Here is a 20,348-nt window from a genome sequence, read left to right as displayed (position 1 = left end):
GAGTCACAGATGGGTGGTTTTGGAATCCATGATTTTGACTTTTGAAGTATGGACGTACACACACACACATACATATATTTGTAGTCTCTTATACCTTTCCTCTTTTCCTCAGTTCTTAAAGATCATCATCAATAGATTAATGATCTGCTTACCAGTTTCTTGGTATACTTTGAGACAGACTTCAATTCTACTTCTGCTAATATTTGTTGCACTTCGCCACTCATGCTTTCTTATAGTCTCATGTGATTCCAGAATACTTCTTCACAAAGAGCACTTTTCTCCAGAGAGGAATCAGAAACCAAGTCAAGATTACGAAATTCTTTTTTTTTTTTATTAATTAAAAAAAATTAACACAACATTTAGAAATCATTCCATTCTACATATGCAATCAGTAATTCTTAATATCATCACATAGATGTATGATCATCATTTCTTAGTACATATGCATCGATTTAGAAAAAGAAATAGCAAGACAACAGAAAAAGAAATAAAATGATAGAGAAAAAATAAAAATAAAAAATACAAAAATATATAAGAAAAAAAACAACAACTATAGCTCAGATGCAGCTTCATTCAGTGTTTTAACATAATTACATTACAATTAGGTAGTATTGTGCTGTCCATTTTTTTTTTTTTAGAAATCATACCATTCTACATATGCAATCAGTAATTCTTAACATCATCACATAGATGCATGATCATCGTTTCTTAGTACATTTGCATCGGTTTAGAAGAACTAGCAATATAACCGAAAAAGATATAGAATGTTAATATAGAGAAAAAAAATAAAAGTAATAATAGTAAGAACAAAACAAAACAAAACAAAAACCTATAGCTCGGATGCAGCTTCATTCAGTGTTTTAGCATGATTACTTTACAATTAGGTATTATTGTGCTGTCCATTTTTGAGTTTTTGTATCTAGTCCTATTGCACAGTCTGTATCCCATCAGCTCCAATTACCCATTATCTTACCCTGTTTCTAACTCCTGCTGGACTCTGTTACCAATGACATATTCCAAGTTTATTCTCGAGTGTCGATTCACATCATTGGGACCATACACTATTTGTCTTTTAGTTTTTGGCTAGACTCACTCAGCATAATGTTCTCTAGGTCCATCCATGTTATTACATACTTCATATGTTTATTCTGTCTTAAAGCTGCATAATATTCCATCGTATGTATATACCACAGTTTGTTTAGCCACTCGTCTGTTGAGGGACATTTTGGCTGTTTCCATCTCTTTGCAATAGTAAATAACGCTGCTATAAACATTGGTGTGCAAATGTCCGTTTGAGTTTTTGCCCTTAATTCCTTTGAGTAGATTCCCAGCAATGGTATTGCTGGGTCGTATGGCAATTCTATATTCAGCTTTTTGAGGAACCGCCAAACTGCCTTCCACAGTGGTTGCACCATTTGACATTCCCACCAACAGTGGATAAGTGTGCCTCTTTCACCGCATCCTCTCCAGCACTTGTCATTTTCTGTTTTGTTGATAATGGCCATTCTGGTGGGTGTGAGATGATATCTCATTGTGGTTTTGATTTGCATTTCTCTAATGGCCGGGGACATTGAGCATCTCTTCATGTGCCTTTTGGCCATTTGTATTTCCTCCTCTGAGAAGTGTCTATTCAAGTCTTTTTCCCATTTTGTAATTGGGTTGGCTGTCTTTTTGTTGTTGAGTTGAACAATCTCATTATACATTCTGGATACTAGACCTTTATCTGATAGGTCGTTTCCAAATATTGATTCCCATTGTGTAGGCTGTCTTTCTACTTTCTTGATGAAGTTCTTTGATGCACAAAAGTGTTTAATTTTGAGGAGTTCCCATGTATTTATTTCCTTCTTCAGTGCTCTTGCTTTAGGTTTCAGGTCCATAAAACTGCCTCCAATTGTAAGATTCATAAGATATCTCCCTACATTTTCCTCTAACTGTTTTATGGTCTTAGACCTAATGTTTAGATCTTTGATCCATTTTGAGTTAACTTTTGTGTAGGGTGTGAGATATGGGTCTTCTTTCATTCTTTTGCATATGGATATCCAGTTCTCTAGGCACCATTTGTTGAAGAGACTGTTCTGTCCCAGGTGAGTTGGCTTGACTGCCTTATCAAAGATCAAATGTCCATAGATGAGAGGGTCTATATCTGAGCACTCTATTCGATTCCATTGGTCGATATATCTATCTTTATGCCAATACCATGCTGTTTTGACCACTGTGGCTTCATAATATGCCTTAAAGTCAGGCAGTGCAAGACCTCCAGCTTTGTTTTTTTTCCTCAAGATGCTTTTAGCAATTCGGGGCACCCTGCCCTTCCAGATAAATTTGCTTATTGGTTTTTCTATTTCTGAAAAATAAGTTGTTGGGATTTTGATTGGTATTGCATTGAATCTGTAGATCAATTTAGGTAGGATTGACATCTTAACTATATTTAGTCTTCCAATCCATGAACACGGTATGCCCTTCCATCTATTTAGGTCTTCTGTGATTTCTTTTAGCAGTTTTTTGTAGTTTTCTTTATATAGGTTTTTTGTCTCTTTAGTTAAATTTATTCCTAGGTATTTTATTCTTTTAGTTGGAATTATAAATGGGATTCGTTTCTTGATTTCCCCCTCCGCTTGTTCATTGCTAGTGTATAGAAATGCTACAGATTTTTGAATGTTGATCTTGTAACCTGCTACTTTGCTGTACTCATTTATTAGCTCTAGTAGTTTTGTTGTGGATTTTTCCGGGTTTTCGACGTATAGTATCATATCTTCTGCAAACAGTGATAGTTTTACTTCTTCCTTTCCAATTTTGATGCCTTGTATTTCTTTTTCTTGTCTAATTGCTCTGGCTAGAACCTCCAACACAATGTTGAATAATAGTGGTGATAGTGGACATCCTTGTCTTGTTCCTGATCTTAGGGGGAAAGTTTTCAATTTTTCCCCATTGAGGATGATATTAGCTGTGGGTTTTTCATATATTCCCTCTATCATTTTAAGGAAGTTCCCTTGTATTCCTATCTTTTGAAGTGTTTTCAACAGGAAAGGATGTTGAATCTTGTCGAATGCCTTCTCTGCATCAATTGAGATGATCATGTGATTTTTCTGCTTTGATTTGTTGATATGGTGTATTACATTAATTGATTTTCTTATGTTGAACCATCCTTGCATACCTGGGATGAATCCTACTTGGTCATGATGTATAATTCTTTTAATGTGTTGTTGGATACGATTTGCTAGAATTTTATTGAGGATTTTTGCATCTATATTCATTAGAGAGATTGGCCTGTAGTTTTCTTTTTTTGTAATATCTTTGCCTGGTTTTGGTATGAGGGTGATGTTGGCTTCATAGAATGAATTAGGTAGTTTTCCCTCCACTTTGATTTTTTTGAAGAGTTTGAGAAGAGTCGGTACTAATTCTCTGGAATGTTTGATAGAATTCAGATGTGAAGCCGTCTGGTCCTGGACTTTTCTTTTCAGGAAGCTTTTGAATGACTGATTCAATTTCTTTACTTGTGATTGGTTTGTTGAGGTCATCTATGTCTTCTTGAGTCAAAGTTGGTTGTTCATGTCTTTCCAGGAACCCGTCCATTTCCTCTAAATTGTTGTATTTATTAGCGTAAAGTTATTCATAGTATCCTGTTATTACCTCCTTTATTTCTGTGAGGTCAGTAGTTATGTCTCCTCTTCCATTTCTGATCTTATTTATTTGCATCCTCTCTCTTCTTCTTTTTGTCAATCTTGCTAAGGGCCCATCAATCTTATTGATTTTCTCATAGAACCAACTTCTGGCCTTATTGATTTTCTCTGTTGTTTTCATGTTTTCAATTTCATTTATTTCTGCTCTAATCTTTGTTATTTCTTTCCTTTTGCTTGCTTTGGGATTAGTTTGCTGTTCTTTCTCCAGTTCTTCCAAATGGATAGTTAATTCCTGAATTTTTGCCTTTTCTTCTTTTCTGATATAGGCATTTAGGGCAATAAATTTCCCTCTTAGCACTGCCTTTGCTGCGTCCCATAAGTTTTGATATGTTGTGTTTTCATTTTCATTCGCCTCGAGGTATTTACTAATTTCTCTAGCAATTTCTTCTTTGACCCACTCGTTGTTTAGGAGTATGTTGTTGAGCCTCCACGTATTTGTGAATTTTCTGGCACTCCACCTATTATTGATTTCCAACTTCATTCCTTTATGATCTGAGAAAGTGTTGTGTATGATTTCAATCTTTTTAAATTTGTTAAGACTTGCTTTGTGACCCAGCATATGGTCTATCTTTGAGAATGATCCATGAGCACTTGAGAAAAAGGTGTATCCTGCTGTTGTGGGATGTAATGTCCTATAAAAGTCTGTTAAGTCTAGCTCATTTATAGTAATATTCAGATTCTCTATTTCTTTATTGATCCTCTGTCTAGATGTTCTGTCCATTGATGAGAGTGGTGAATTGAAGTCTCCAACTATTATGGTATATGAGTCTATTTTCCTTTTCAGTGTTTGCAGTGTATTCCTCACGTATTTTGGGGCATTCTGGTTCGGTGCGTAAATATTTATGATTGTTATGTCTTCTTGTTTAATTGTTTCTTTTATTAGTAGATAGTGTCCTTCTTAGTCTCTTTTAACTGTTTTACATTTGAAGTCTAATTTGTTGGATATTAGTATAGCTACTCCTGCTCTTTTCTGGTTGTTATTTGCATGAAATATCTTTTCCCAACCTTTCACTTTCAACCTATGTTTATCTTTGGGTCTAAGATGTGTTTCCTGTAGACAGCATATAGAAGGATCCTATTTTTTAATCCATTCTGCCAATCTATGTCTTTTGATTGGGGAATTCAGTCCATTAACATTTAGTGTTATTACTGTTTGGATAATATTTTCCTCTAACATTTTGCCTTTTGTATTATATATATCATATCTGACTTTCCTTCTTTCTACACTCTTCTCCATACCTCTCTCTTCTGCCTTTTTGTATCTGACTCTAGTGCTCCCTTTAGTATTTCTTGCAGAGCTGGTCTCTTGGTCACAAATTCTCTCAGTGACTTTTCGTCTGAGAATGTTTTAATTTCTCCCTCATTTTTGAAGGATAATTTTGCTGGATATAGGAGTCTTGGTTGGCAGTTTTTCTCTTTTAGTAATTTAAATATATCATCCCACTGTCTTCTAGCTTCCATGGTTTCTGCTGAGAAGTCTACACATAGTCTTATTGGGTTTCCCTTGTATGTGATGGATTGTTTTTCTCTTGCTGCTTTTAAGATCCTCTCTTTCTCTTTGACCTCTGACTTTCTAACTAGTAAGTGTCTTGGAGAACGCCTATTTGGGTCTAATCTCTTTGGGGTGCGCTGCACTTCTTGGATCTGTAATTTTAGGTCTTTCATAAGAGTTGGGAAATTTTCAGTGATAATTTCTTCCATTAGTTTTTCTCCTCCTTTTCCCTTCTCTTCTCCTTCTGGGACACCCACAACACGTATATTTGTGCACTTCATATTGTCCTTGAGTTCCCTGATACCCTGTTCAAATTTTTCCATTCTTTTCCCGATAGTGTCTGTTTCTTTTTGGAATTCAGATGTTCCATCCTCCAAATCACTAATTCTATCTTCTGTCTCTTTAAATCTATCATTGTAGGTATCCATTGTTTTTTCCATCTTTTCTACTTTATCCTTCACTTCCATAAGTTCTGTGATTTGTTTTTTCAGTTTTTCTATTTCTTCTTTATGTTCAGCCCATGTCCTCTTCGTGTCCTCCCTCAATTTATCAATTTCATTTTTGAAGAGGTTTTCCATTTCTGTTCGTATATTCAGCATTAGTTGTCTCAGCTCTTGTATCTCATTTGAACTATTGGTTTGTTCCTTTGACTGGGCCATATTCTCAATCTTCTGAGCATGGACAGTTATCTTCTGCTGCTGGCATCTGGGCATTTAGTCAGATTTCCCTGGGTGTCGGACCCAACAAGGTTGTAAGATTTTTCTGTGAAATCTCTGGGTTCTGTTTTTCTTATCCTGCCCAGTAGGTGACGCTCAGGGCACACGTTTTTCTGCGGGTCCCACCAGTAAAAGGTGCTGTGGGTCCTTTAACTTTGGAAAACTCTCGCCGTCCGGGAGGTTCGCTAGCCGAAGCGGCTTGGAAGAGTGCCAGCTGGCCCGGGGTCCGAACGCAGGGAGGGTCGCTGGCCGCTGCAGCCCGGGAAAGCGCCCGTCCGAATTTCCTAGTCGGCCCGGGGCGTCAAGCTTGGCGGGAGGGCGCCAGCCGCAGCGGGCCGCCCGGGAGAGTGCACGTTCCCGGGGAGTCACGGGTTTGGAAGGGCCCCCTCCCCCCCGTCGCCGTTCTCCGCGGCCTGGGGATTTCTGATCCAATTCTCTCAGTTGGTCCGGGGGGCTGCGTGTGGTGTGGGCGCCAGCCGCTGCGGTTTGAGGGGACCGCCTGTCCAGTTCTCCCAGCCGGCCTGGGAAGGGGAAAGGGAGTGACTCCGGCCGCTTGCCGCCCCGCCCGATGAAGCCCGCGCCCCTCGGTGATCTCACCAGAGCGGGTTCTCTCAGCCAGCCAGCTGTTCCAGGATGGGGTACGCTGTCTTTATCTCTGTCGTGGCTTTGGGAGCTGTTCTGTATCGTTTCTACTCCCCTAGTAGCTGTCCTGGAGGAGAAACTAAGATCCGCGCGTCTTACTAAGCCGCCATCTTCTCCGGAAGCCCAAGATTACGAAATTCTTGGTATCAGAATTATAATACCTATTTTCCCCTTCCTTCTTACTCCAAAAATATCTTTAGTCACCTTTGGGCTGTCTTTAGCCTCTTTCTCTTTTGTTTTTTCTTTTGTTGTTTTGTGTATTTGTGTTTTGGGTCTTTGCTCATTTGGAGCACCAACTTTACTGACACTGTTCTCTTTCCATCCACACCCATTTTCTTCATGTTACAGGCCCCAGTTTCAGATTTTATATACATTCTTTTCATGTCAGAGCTCCTTAGAGTTGCTTCTTTATTCTTACTGCTTTCTTTGGTTACCAGTCTAGTAGCCTCTCCCTTGGTAGTTAGATTCAGGTGTCATCTTGGCTAAGTGAAGGTACCTAGTTCTGTTGCTGTGGACATGAGCCAGTGGTACATGAAGCTCATCTGCAGTCAGCTAGGATTACATCTGCAGTCAGCTAGGAGGCGTACTTGCTGCAGTGAATGATGTTTGATTTAATTGGCTGGTGCTTAAAAGAGAGAGCTCAACATAGCACAGCAAAAGCAGGTCAGCATACCTCATCTTGGAACTCGCAGCTCAGTCCAAGCCTTTGGAAATGCAGAACGGAATAACCCTGGGGAAAGTTATTGGAACCCAGAGGCCTAGAGAGAAGGCTAGCAGAGATCACCCTGTGCCTTCCCACATAAGAAAGAACCTCAGTTGAAAGTTAGCTGCCTTTCCTCTGAAAAACTATACATTAACTAAAGGTATGTTGCATTCTGGCAGCTAGCAAACTAGAAAATCGAGATTGTGGTATATGTTTGTTGTTTTTTTCCTCATCATTTCCAACTGTTTGGACTGTGTTCATTTATACTGTAGAAGGGAGTACCTTAAAAAACATGTCTCTTTTCTGCCTGAACATTTTCTTTTTCGGTAACAGAGAGCACATGTTCACTTTTGAAAAATCTTAAGGCTGTTCATTTCTTTTCAGTTTTATTGTGAATCCTGCAATGATAATTTTTTGTCTTTTTAGGTCCTTTTTCATGAAGATGGTAGTGTGAAAGGGATCGCTACTAATGATGTGGGGATACAAAAGAATGGTGCACCAAAGGTAAACATTTATGTGCTTGACAGAAACTGACAAATGAAAAAAAGAAAACCAACTTAAATTCAGTAGTTTAGTTTCGCTACAAACTGCACTTTAATTAAGTAGATGTTAAAATAGAATTATGTGAAATTTTTCTCTCATTGCTAAAAAAAATAGAAGCATCTTTGAAATAAATATGATTTCAGCAAGTAGATATAATGTGTTTAAGAATAATTTTTAAAAGATAAAAACATGGCTCTTATACAAATGTAAAATAAACATGTAAAAATTTTATTTAATACATTAATTAATGGAGGAATCATTAAGATATTACAGCCCATACGAAGGAGAATTAAAAAGACATAACACACATACTAATGCAGTCAATCAACTGCACTTTTACTGCCACAATTTTCTTTATGTGGATTAAAATCATTTCCATTCCTATCAGCAAGCAAATACTATAGCACCCTTCACTTGACTTTAACATCTTTTGGTAATGTAAAACTAATTGCCTTCCTCTCATTCAAAATAAAAGCCTGGATGGGAGTGTGTCTTTCAAGTTTTCACAACTTCTGTGTTTGATTTGCAAAAGAAAAGCCTTCAGGATGTGGACACTTACTTAGGTTTCTTGAAAAGAAGGAAAAATTATCTTGCTTTCCCATAACAAGAACAAACCACAAATTGACATCTCAGTAAAGTAGATTATCTAATCTAATTCTTCTTAAAACTTTCCATTGGCATCACTTTACTTTTAGAGTAAAATGGGGCCAAGATGCCCCACTTCTCCTGTCTTATCCCATGCCTTTGTTTTCATTCTTTGGGTTTCATTTTGTCACTTTTTCAGAGAAACTTCCCATGGCCACCCAGTCTAAAATAAATAACTTTGTTTTGCCTCGTACAAAGATCATGGCATCATATTTTATCAGTTTACTAGTATTTAGTAATATGAAATTACCGAGTAAAACTGGTGTTAACCAATTTAGGAACAAACACAAGTGATTCTTGAAAAATAGACAGCCCACCTGATTAGCGGCAGCAGTGGTACCTGGGTGTCCTAGAGAACAGCGTGCCAGTGGCAGTTTTCCTGGGGCAGCTGGAAGAGAGCTCCGTCTGGCCAGTTTGTTTGGGAGATGTTTGTTAAGATTAAGTTTTACTTTCTCCTTTCTTGTCCCATTAATAACTTTAGTTTTTTTTTGTTGTTTGTTTGTTTTCTGATTTTCCACATATATTATAAATTCCATGAGGGCAGAGATCATGGAGGGTAGTTCTGTTGCCTAACACAGCCAGGTCCCTAATAGGTCTTCAATTAAAATTTGCTGACTGACAGTTTATCTTCTGTGCCACTCTTGAAGAGAATTAGGAGCCTAGTCTAGTGTCTCCTCCAGCAGATTTTCCTACTTTGCATTACTATAGAAAAAAATAGCAAAGCTTTGACTCCTATCTACTTCCAGCCCCTTCTGGTTTAGATCATGTGAGGTCTTATTCTCAACATGTCCTGCAGTAGCGCCCAAGAAGGTGCTTTTGTTTGTTTTTTTTTTAATAAGTCCATAGGGAATTCTGATGCACAGCCAGGTTCAAGAACAACTGTGTTATTTCAAATATCCTCTCATAATGATAAAAGAATACTGTTGGTTATTCTCTCCTATATTATAATAATTTAATTATAAATTATATTTTAGTCAGTAAACATATGAAAGATGTTCAAGCTCCTGGTAATTAAATTAAATCCATTAAATTAAATTAATAATGAGATACACTGAGAGTGAAAATATTTAGCAACAAGGATATTAATCCAAATAATGCCTATAATAATGAAACACTGGAACAATTTAAATGTCCAGCTGTTAGGAACTTGTTGAAAAATTAAAGGAATTAAAGGAAATTAATTAAAGGAATTAAAGGAAAGCATTAAAAATAAATGTTTTATTTAGTGTATATTGCCTTAGGCAAATGTCGCATTGCATTATAGAATGAAAAGTTATGAAACAGTGCATTATAACCAGTTTTCTATGTGAATGTCTGTATTCATACATATGCACAAATATATGAATACAAAAATATCGGGAAAGATATAATAAGAGACCTTACTGATTATTCTGTATTCTTTTATTCAGTAGTATTTTTTAATACCTATCATATGCCAAATACACATTTATATATAAAAATAAAGGCTTTCCTTGTAGCTTCTTTTATACTAGGAAAGGATATTTCAGTTTTACAGTATATGTTCAACAATAAGGAACAAGTAAAATTGAAATAAAAAAAGCAAGTAGCTGAAGAGCATATTTAGTATGACTGTGTTTGTGTTGAAGGGTACAAATAGTTTCTGTATAGTTTTTTATTCATGAAAATTTTCTAGAATGATTCACAAGGAAGCTATATTAATGCGTTATTTGCTTCAAATGATAAGGCTGGAAAATCAGAAACATTGGGGAAATGGCCTTTTCACTTTTTACTTTACATTCATTTGTAGAGGATTTTTTAGCATCCTTTATTTGCTTTTTAAATTTTTACAAACTTAGCTAGTCTACCATATACTTCTGAAGAGAAAAGGAAAATAAATGCAACAAAAAGCACAAGATATAATATAAAATTTAAATTCAATTCCATTGACAATAGTACTTTTAGTACAAATATTGTCTCTTCTATACCTGAATCATAATTCAATTCAGAACTGACCTGAATGTAAATATTTTGTAAATTGTCAAATATTGTAATTTAACATTTTGAAAATGCTTTTGCTTTTATAGACAACATTTGAAAGAGGACTAGAACTGCATGCCAAAGTTACAATTTTTGCAGAGGGTTGCCACGGACATCTAGCTAAGCAACTCTATAAGAAGTTTGATTTGAGGGCCAACTGTGATCCCCAAACCTATGGAATTGGACTGAAAGAGGTATCCAGGTTTCGCTTGTGCAGTTTTAATTTTGAGAAGCTTAATTTCATTTGTATTATTCTGTAGTTTGATATTGATTTAACATTTATATTTTCATTGTCTTGAAATGTTCATTACAACCACAAGTACTTGAAATGTTTTTCAAGGGCTAGAAAATATTACTGATCAAATTCCATTATTGTTTAGTTGTTTCAGCATGTAGGAATTGTCTTATCAGATGTTGCTTGAAGTAAGTTTTGTACTTGAAAATGTATTTGTAACATTGATTTTTTTTTTAACGTTGTAATGCCATCTGTCCTAATAAGATTTGACTTATATCCATAATGCTGTTTCTAGAATGACCACATCCTTCAAAGAATTGTTCCTTCAGGGTATAGTGTGAAGATAATTTAGGTTATAAAATATACACTCAGGTGGAGTATATTGATTACAACCTAAAATTTTTAATTAGTTCTGTCCATTTTTCAATTTATCCATTCTCTAATCTCTCCCAAAGCGTGGGTTTTTTAAGATGTAAAAGTTTCATTATAACCCTTCTCTTTAAAATTCTTTTAGGTTAAATCTCAGAAACGTTCGAATTCTATATATAACTAAGTTCATTGTATTGTGAATAAAGACTTAATTGTTTTTGTAGATTACACATATTACCTAATTTTCAGAGACATTTTTTAAATAAAATTTTAGAAACAATGGATATTGTTCAAAATTTAAAACTTAAGTCTGAAAATAGGATGAAAATCAACTTTCTTTGATAATTGAAGCATATTTTGCATGTGTTTTTCACCATTACTGTTTTTCATTTGCAATTTTCATAAATAAGACAAAACTTGGCAAGTTTTGTGTACTGTGGGGATATAGAAATATTTAAATACGGCGGTGAAACTATTCTTTGTGACACTGCAATAGTGGATACATGACATGCATTTGTTAAAAACTATAGAACTATCCAGACAAAGATTAAACCCTAATGTAATATAATTAATAATATACTATCTATATTGGTTCATCAGTTGTAACAAACATACCACACTATTACAAAATAATAAATAGGAGAAATTGGGGCGACTCAGACAGGGAAGAGGAAATGTGTGGGAACTCTGTACTCTCCTCAGAATTTGCCAGTAAACCTAGAACTGCTCTAAAACAAAAAAGAAGTGTTTTTAATTTTTTTTTAATTTAAATAATACTCCAGGGCTTTTTTTTTTTTTTTTTAAGTTATGGATTATTGATGAAAAGAAGTGGAAACCTGGAAGAGTAGATCACAGTGTTGGTTGGCCCTTGGACAGACATACTTATGGAGGGTCTTTCCTCTATCATTTAAACGAAGGTGAACCTATGGTAGCTCTTGGATTTGTGGTAAGTTATATCCCCCTTACAGAATGTTCTACTGTTAGAATCATAGGATCATCATCATAATCTTTTTTAAAAATTGGAGAACATTAAATGCTTTTCATCTAAAATGTACATTTTAATGTTATTAATATAAAATGTTTATGGGTATTATAGACGTTAGTCTGCTTAAACACACAGAGCTATAGTAATAGTATAGTAGCTACCACATGCATAGGTTTCATAACCATTCTCTGAATGAATTAAATCCTTATTTTACTGATAAGAAAACTGAGGTCCAAACGTGTTAAATAACTTTCCTGAAAATATACATGTTATATGATAAAGCCTTGTGCTGGTTTGAAAGGATATATGCCCCCTAAGAAAAGCCATGTTTTAATATAAATCCCATTTCTTAAAGGTAGAATAGTCTCTATTCAATGCTGTGTATTTGGGACTGTGATGGGATCATCTCCCTGGTTGATGAGATTTAGTTAAGAACGGTTGTTAAACTGGATTAGGGGATGACATGTCTCCACCCATCTGAGTGGGTCTTGATTAGTTTCTGAAGTCCTATAAAAGAGGAAACATTTTGGAGAATGAGAGACTCAGAGAGAGCAGAGAATGCTGCAACACTACAAAGCAGAGAGTCCACCAGCCAGCGACCTTTGGAGATGAAGAAGGGAAACGCCTCCCGGGGAGCTTCATGAAACCAGAAGCCAGGAGAGTAAGCTAGCAGATGACGCTGCGTTTGCCATGTGCCTTTCCAGCTGAGAGAGAAGCCCTGACTGTGTTCGCCATGTGCCTTTCCAGATGAGAGAGAAACCCTGAACTTCATCGGCCTTCTTGAACCAAGGTATCTTTCCCTGGATGCCTTTGATTGGACTTTTCTATAGACTTGTTTTAATTCTCGGCCTTAGAACTGTAAACTAGCAACTCATTAAATTCCCCTTGTTAAAAGCCATTCCGTTTCTGGTATATTGCATTCCGGCAGCTAGCAAACTAGAACAGATTTTGGTACCGGAGAGTGGGGTGCTGCTGCTGCAGTTTGCAAATACCAAACATGTTAAAATGGCTTTTTAAATGGATATGGGGAAGGTTCTGGAAGAGTTGTGAAAAGCTTGATAGAGAAGGCCTAGAATGCTTTGGAAAGACTGTTGGTAGAAATGTGGACTCTAAAGATACCTCTGATGAGGCCTTAGAAAGAAATGAGGCACGTGTTATTGAAAACTGGAAGGAAGGCGATCCTTGTTTTAAAATGGCAGATAATCTGGCAAAATTGACTAGTGGCTTTGGCTGGAAGGTAGATTTTAAAAGCCATGAACTTGGATATTTAGCAGAAGAGATCTCCAAATTAAGTGTTGAAAGTGCAGCCTGGTTTCTCCTCACAGCTTATAGTGAAATGCGAAAGGAAAGAGATAAGCTGAGAACTGAACTCTTGAGTAAAAAGAAACTAGAAATTGAGGTCCTGGAAAATTCTGGGCCTACAGAAAGGGAGACTCCAGAGTATAGTGCCCTGAGTGTGGATTTAACCAAATGTGGAACCAGCCAGCCATTTCAGAGAAAGTCAGGATCGGACATGGAGTTATCCAGGAAAGATTTGTGGAAACTCCTTATGTCTGATGGGCATGATCCAAGGCTACTGCATAGAAAGCCAACGAGAGTGCTGTGGGACCTGTATAAACAGAGCCGCTGCCAGTCTGGACTGAGGGGTTCAGAGAAGGGACACATTGGAGGAAAAATAATTTCAGAGGAAAAACCGTGGAGGCTGAGGTCTGAAGTCAAGAAGCCTCAGGCCAGGAGAGTGGACCCACCCAAGCCCGTGGAGAGGGTGAGTTTGCCCCAAAGGCAGAGAATGGGCCTTCCACCTCATTGCAGTGGGAGAGTCATGCCGCCTCAGGTCTTGGAGAGAGTGAAGCACGTTCCTTGGGGTGTGGGGAGAGCCTGGCTGCCACCACATGGAGGGGTTGAGTGTGTGCCCCAGAGATGGCAGAGAGCCCGGGTGTGGCCCCAATGCTTGGAGAGGGTGGAGCCGAGAGAAAGGTGGTCTCCCCAATATCCCCCAAGGTTGCATTCAGAGAGAGGCAGGCGTAGGCATTTGGAAAGGGTGGGACTGCCACTTTCTAAAGCCCTGAGGATAAATGACTCTCAGACTTTGAAAACTAATGGACTTTGCCCTGCAGGTTTTCGAAACTGTATGGGTCCAGTGACCCCTGTGTTCCTTCCTCCCTATGGAAATGTGTATATGTATCCTACGAATGTTCCTCCTTTGTATGTTGGCAGCAAATAATTTGTTATGAGTTTTCAAAGGTCCAGAGCAAATGGAGAGAATTTTGCCTTAGGACGGACCATGCCTGTAACTGACTTGATGAGATTTTATACTGTCTTCAATTTTGTACTTCATTGTATTGCTATTGAAAGGTTTAAGGATATCTGATATTGTTATGAAATTAATGTATTTTGTATATGGGAAAAACATGTCTTTTTTAGGGGCCAGAGGGTGGAATGTGCTGGTTTGAAAGGATATATGCCCCCTAAGAAAAGCCATGTTTTAATATAAATCCCATTTCTTAAAGGTAGAATAGTCTCTATTCAATGCTGTGTATTTGGGACTGTGATGGGATCATCTCCCTGGTTGATGAGATTTAGTTAAGAACGGTTGTTAAACTGGATTAGGGGATGACATGTCTCCACCCATCTGAGTGGGTCTTGATTAGTTTCTGAAGTCCTATAAAAGAGGAAACATTTTGGAGAATGAGAGACTCAGAGAGAGCAGAGAATGCTGCAACACTACAAAGCAGAGAGTCCACCAGCCAGCGACCTTTGGAGATGAAGAAGGGAAACGCCTCCCGGGGAGCTTCATGAAACCAGAAGCCAGGAGAGTAAGCTAGCAGATGACGCTGCGTTTGCCATGTGCCTTTCCAGCTGAGAGAGAAGCCCTGACTGTGTTCGCCATGTGCCTTTCCAGATGAGAGAGAAACCCTGAACTTCATCGGCCTTCTTGAACCAAGGTATCTTTCCCTGGATGCCTTTGATTGGACTTTTCTATAGACTTGTTTTAATTCTCGGCCTTAGAACTGTAAACTAGCAACTCATTAAATTCCCCTTGTTAAAAGCCATTCCGTTTCTGGTATATTGCATTCCGGCAGCTAGCAAACTAGAACAAGCCTGAATTGATACCTGAGCCTATCTGCCTTGAAAAGCCCATTTCCATTATAGTGTGCTGCCACTGAAAATGAAATTGGCACTGGGTTTGAACCATTATCTTTTTTGAAACTGCAGCAATTTCTCCTTTCAGGACCACCTACCTCATAGTAGTAAATTACATCTTGAATGGTACAAGAAATTGAAAAAACTAAAACATGAGTTTCTGTAACTTACAGTTAGTGACAGCTTTATATTTTAGGTCATTGTATACTATATATTGTTAACTTTATACATTATTGTTTAGTTGTAACCCCTGGCCAGTGTTCAGTACATCACCTTTGTCTACTTATTCTAGTGACCTAATCTTATCAGAGCAAAAGCACTGGTTATTAATTTCACTACTTTCATAATACCTTGTAAATGTAACCCTCTATATTTCTTGTCTTCCTTTTTTCTGAGTGTGATTACATTGTTTCTTTATTTTTGCTTCTCTGTTACTAGAATTGGTTCTGGTAAATGAATAATAAATAATTACAACACCTTTTGTAGAACCATAATCTAAGATGCTTACCTACAAACATTCTTCTAATTTGCACTTTGATTTCCAGAGTACAATGATATGTTCATATGTTCTGAATTAACTTTGCCAGTTTAATTAGTAATCTTTCTTTTCCAAATAGATTTTATTCAGTTATTTAATTTTGGGTTATTGCATATTTATTTGAATTTGGGTTACCACATATATTTCTCCAAATACTTTGAGTATAAGAAGTTTAACATTCACATGTTTTCTGATAAATACTGTTTCCAAATGGCTCACATTTTAACTTGGATTTAATTTGAAATAGAAAGTCTTTAATTGTGAAATATGTCACATTTAAATATAAAACTTTTAAGGTTGGTCTAGACTATCAAAATCCGTACCTGAGTCCATTCAGAGAGTTCCAAAGGTGGAAACACCATCCCAGTGTTCAGCCAACATTAGAAGGTGGAAAAAGGATTGCGTATGGAGCCAGAGCTCTCAATGAAGGTGGCATTCAGGTAATTCTTCCAACATTTTTATTCCTTGTTTATGTTGTTATTATAAATTTAGCATTGAAAGTATAATGTGACATATTTAGATAAAGAATAGCAAATTATCTGACAGGAAGAGAATTTAAGGAATTAGAGCATGTGGTGTTTATAACTATGTCACATGTCTACCTTTTGGGGAAAAATCCTTAAACAGCATTTGCATTTATTTAAAATGTAGATACTCTGGCTACATGTTATATAGGATAGGAATCCACTGAATAAATTACACCATTAATTTAATGTTAAGAATATATTGGTCTCTAGAATTTAATTCGTTGGCTTTTTTGTTGTTGTTGTTTTTATATTTTTATTGACAAATCTTCACAAACATATAAGTCCATACATGGTGTACAATCAGTGGCTCACAATCTCATCACATATTTGTGTATTAATCACCATGATCATTTTTTAGAACATTTGCATCACTCCACAAAAAGAAAAAGAAAAAATTCCTAAATGCCATACCCTTATCCCTCCCTGTCATTGACCACTAATATTTCCATCTACCCAATTTATTTTAACCTTTGTCCCACCTATTATGTTTATTTTTATCCATATTTTTTACTTATCTATCGATAGCCTAGATAAAAGGAACATCAGACATAAGGTTTTCACAATCATACAGTCACATTGTAAAAGCTCTATTATTACACAGTTATCTTCAAGAATGAAGGCTATTGAAAAACAGCTTAACAGTTTCAGGTAATTCCCACGAGCCACTCCAATACACCACAAAATGAATGCATAAGAATAACCTCCAGGATAAGCTCTCAACTCTGTTGGAAATCTCTCAGAGACTGAAACTTTATTTTGTCTCATTTTTCTTCTCCACCTTTGTCAAGAAGGCTTTCTCAATCCCATGATGCTGGGTTCCAGCAAATACTGGGAGTTCTGTCCCATGTTACCAGGGAGATTTACACCCATAGGAGTCATGTCCCACATAGAGGGGAAGGCAGTGAGTTCACTTGCTGAGTTGACCTAGAGAGAGAGGCCACATCTGAGCAACAAAAATGGTTCTCTGGGAGTGACTCTTAGGCCTAATTTTAAGTAGGCTTAGCCTATCCTTTGCAGCAATATGTTTCATTGGGGCAAATCCCAAGATCAGGGGCTCAGCCTATTAATTTAGTTGTCCCCACTGCTTATGAGAATATCAGAAATTCTCCAAATGAGAAAGTTGAATATTTCCTCCTTTCTCCCCAGTTGCCAAGGGGACTTTGCAAATATTTCTTTATTCACTGCCCAAATTATTCTGGGATATATCAGGGCATCACACTAACCTGGACAAACCAACAAGATCTCATGACCTATTCAAGATTCCGTGTACTTAGGGTGTTCAACTAAACTGCCATACAAGTTAAATTAGGTAATGTGTTACTCAAAATATAAATTTTGCACCAAATAAACGTCTCTCCCTTTGGTCTCACACAGAAGTTGAAGTTTGAAAATATGGATGATATCATCTTTTACCTCGTATTCAATACACCATAAAATGAATGCATAAGAATAACCTCCAGGATAAGCTCTCAACTCTGTTGGAAATCTCTCAGAGACTGAAACTTTATTTTGTCTTATTTTTCTTCTCCGCCTTTGTCAAGAAGGCTTTCTCAATCCCATGATGCTGGGTCCCAGCAAATACTGGGAGTTCTGTCCCATGTTACCAGGGAGATAGGCTAAGCCTACTTAAAATTAGGCCTAAGAGTCACCCCCAGAGAACCTCTTTTGTTGCTCAGACGTGGCCTCTCTCTCTAGGTCAACTCAGCAGGTGAACTCACTGCCTTCCCCCCCTACGTGGGACATGACTCCTATGGGTGTAATGTACCCCAGTCCTATTCATTCACATCAGCTTCACTCATATTTCTACTCAAAGTCTGATCCCTTTTTCAACTTTTTAAACAATTTCTATATGGGGTAATGCTGACTTTCATAGCTTCAGTGCTTTTAACTCTGAGTCACAGATGTCACATAAATACCCAAAGTTACTGGGAATGACTAGTTATATACAAACAGCTCAGTATCTCAGAATTTAGAAATAACAGTTACAACTCCTGAATATATGTGACTGCTATAGGAGCTTACAATCTAGGACCCTTTACAATAGGCCCCAACCTGATAACCCATGCTCTCAACTTAAGTTCACCGAGTTTTTGTATCAGAGTTAATCCATATGAGTGAGGCATGATAATATTTGTCTTTCTGTTTCTGATATTTCATTCAACATACAGTCCTTGAAGTTCATTCACCTAGTTGCATACCTCACAACTTCATTCCTTCTTGCGGCAGCTCAGTAGTCCATCGTGTATACACCACAGTTCCCCATTCCATTCCTCAGTTGTACCCTTAGGCCACCTCCATCCAATGTGAATCATGAACACTGCCACCATAAACACCAGTGTACAAATGTCCATTCGTGTCCCCACTCTGTTCCTCCAGGTATATACTGAGCAACAGGGTTACAAGATCATATGGCAACCCCACCCCTAGCCTCCTGTGAAACCACCACACGGCCCTCGAAGGGACTGTGGCTCTGTTTCCCTACTGACGGTGAATAGGTACATCTCTTTCTCCGTATTTTCTCTACCACCTGTTTCTCTGTTCATTTTTAAACAGTTTTATTCAGACATCATACAGTCTAACCTAAGTGTATAGACATACCTGTGCCACCATAATCTATATGAAGACATTTCTTTTTCTTCCACAAAGAGTCCATACTCCTTCCCCATGCCTCCCCCCACCTGTTAACATTTAATTTTGGCATAATGCCTTTGTTACATTCAGTGGAAACATATTACAGTGTTATTGTTAACTACAGACCCTAGTTTGCATTGATTGTACTTTTTCTTGTATACATCCATTTTCAACACCTTGCAATGTTGATATTCATTTGTTCTCCTTCATGCAAAAACTTTTTATTTGTACATTTAATCACTATCATTGTCCACTCTAGGCTTTCCTAAGTTATACTTAATCCTCCGTCTTTCCTTCTGGTTTCCTATGTGCTTCTGGTCTCAGTCTTTATCCTTTGTCTTTCCTTCTGGTTTCATATGTGTCCCCAGCCCTTCTCCCTCTATCATACTCACATTCACCTTCATTGAGTGTACTTATATTATTGTGCTACAATCAACCAATACTGTGTTAACCATTTTTTAATTTTTACAAGCAGTCCTGTTGCACAGTCTGTATTTCTTCAGCACCAAATGCCCCTCTCTACCCTGTTTCTGTATCCTAATAACCTGTGTTCTTAACTTCTTCTCAAAGTGTTGGTTTGTTTTTAACTAGACAATAAAAATTATGCGATCCAAGATGTCTCCCCTTATTCCCTAGCTGCCCAGAAACACAAACACAAATTTAGTTTTCAGCTACCACTGTGGAAGTACTGCTTCACAGAGTAAGATGAGGATCTAAAATGAACTCTAAAACTTAATACCAAATGATTTGGAGGACGTTGCTTAAGTTTTCTGGCCTTAAGGAATCATCTGTAAAATAAAGCTGGTTCCGATACTTTCTCTGAAATTCTAGGCATTTAGGACTGTTTTAGAAATTGGATTTTTTTTTCATCTATTATAAAAATAACAGATAATAAATTTGGAAATATACTTAACTTTTAAAATAAAGTTCTAAATATCATTATTTTAACAATAATTCATGTGAATCACAGCTAAATTATATATATAATCTCTAGAATCTTGAAATAACATTGTCTCCAGGTTCTATTGTTATGGAATTACGTCTGAAAGTTGTTTTTGTTTCTACAGTAATTCATTTACAATAATTATTTATTGAAATACCTATATTCTAGCTCATTAAACATCTTTGAATAATGTCCATAATGCCAGCCGGTTCTAATTCTACTCTTTTTTATTTAAAGTATTAAGGTTTCAGTATATTCAGCAGTGCATAATCTTCAATTCAGATGATTTGCATATTGGCAAGAAGAAATAACCACACACATAAGCACATCTTTAGACTTAAAGTTTCTGAGTCAAAGATTGAGAAATTTATTTCTAATAAGTTCTTGTTTGTTTTTGTTTTTTACATGGGTAGGCACCGGGACTCAAACCCAGGCCAATAAGTTTTTTAGGACCTTAAGAGGCTATAATTTGGAATGTTCTTTTTTATTTTTTATTTAATACTGACTTTCTATATCTCTTTCTTCGGTCTATATCAAAACTCACCTTTCCTGGTGGG

At 37.0% G+C, this 20,348-nt stretch overlaps 1 protein-coding gene across 2 annotated transcripts in view; it reads left to right on the top strand.

The window, feature by feature from the left end:
• ETFDH (electron transfer flavoprotein dehydrogenase) overlaps positions 1–20,348 on the top strand; it is a 46,468-nt gene that overhangs the window by 19,693 nt on the left and 6,427 nt on the right. For both annotated transcript variants that reach the window (XM_077139671.1, XM_077139672.1), the window contains 4 exons: positions 7,660–7,737; positions 10,467–10,613; positions 11,829–11,969; positions 15,987–16,130. In XM_077139671.1, the coding sequence (XP_076995786.1) occupies positions 7,660–7,737; positions 10,467–10,613; positions 11,829–11,969; positions 15,987–16,130 (510 nt within the window). The remainder of the gene's footprint in view (positions 1–7,659; positions 7,738–10,466; positions 10,614–11,828; positions 11,970–15,986; positions 16,131–20,348) is intronic.

Source organism: Tamandua tetradactyla, chromosome 22 (genome assembly GCF_023851605.1).
Source record: "Tamandua tetradactyla isolate mTamTet1 chromosome 22, mTamTet1.pri, whole genome shotgun sequence".
In the NCBI taxonomy this organism is placed as follows: domain Eukaryota; kingdom Metazoa; phylum Chordata; class Mammalia; order Pilosa; family Myrmecophagidae; genus Tamandua; species Tamandua tetradactyla.
Note: the sequence above shows the minus strand (reverse complement) of the source record. Positions and strands in the feature narration are given on the sequence as shown.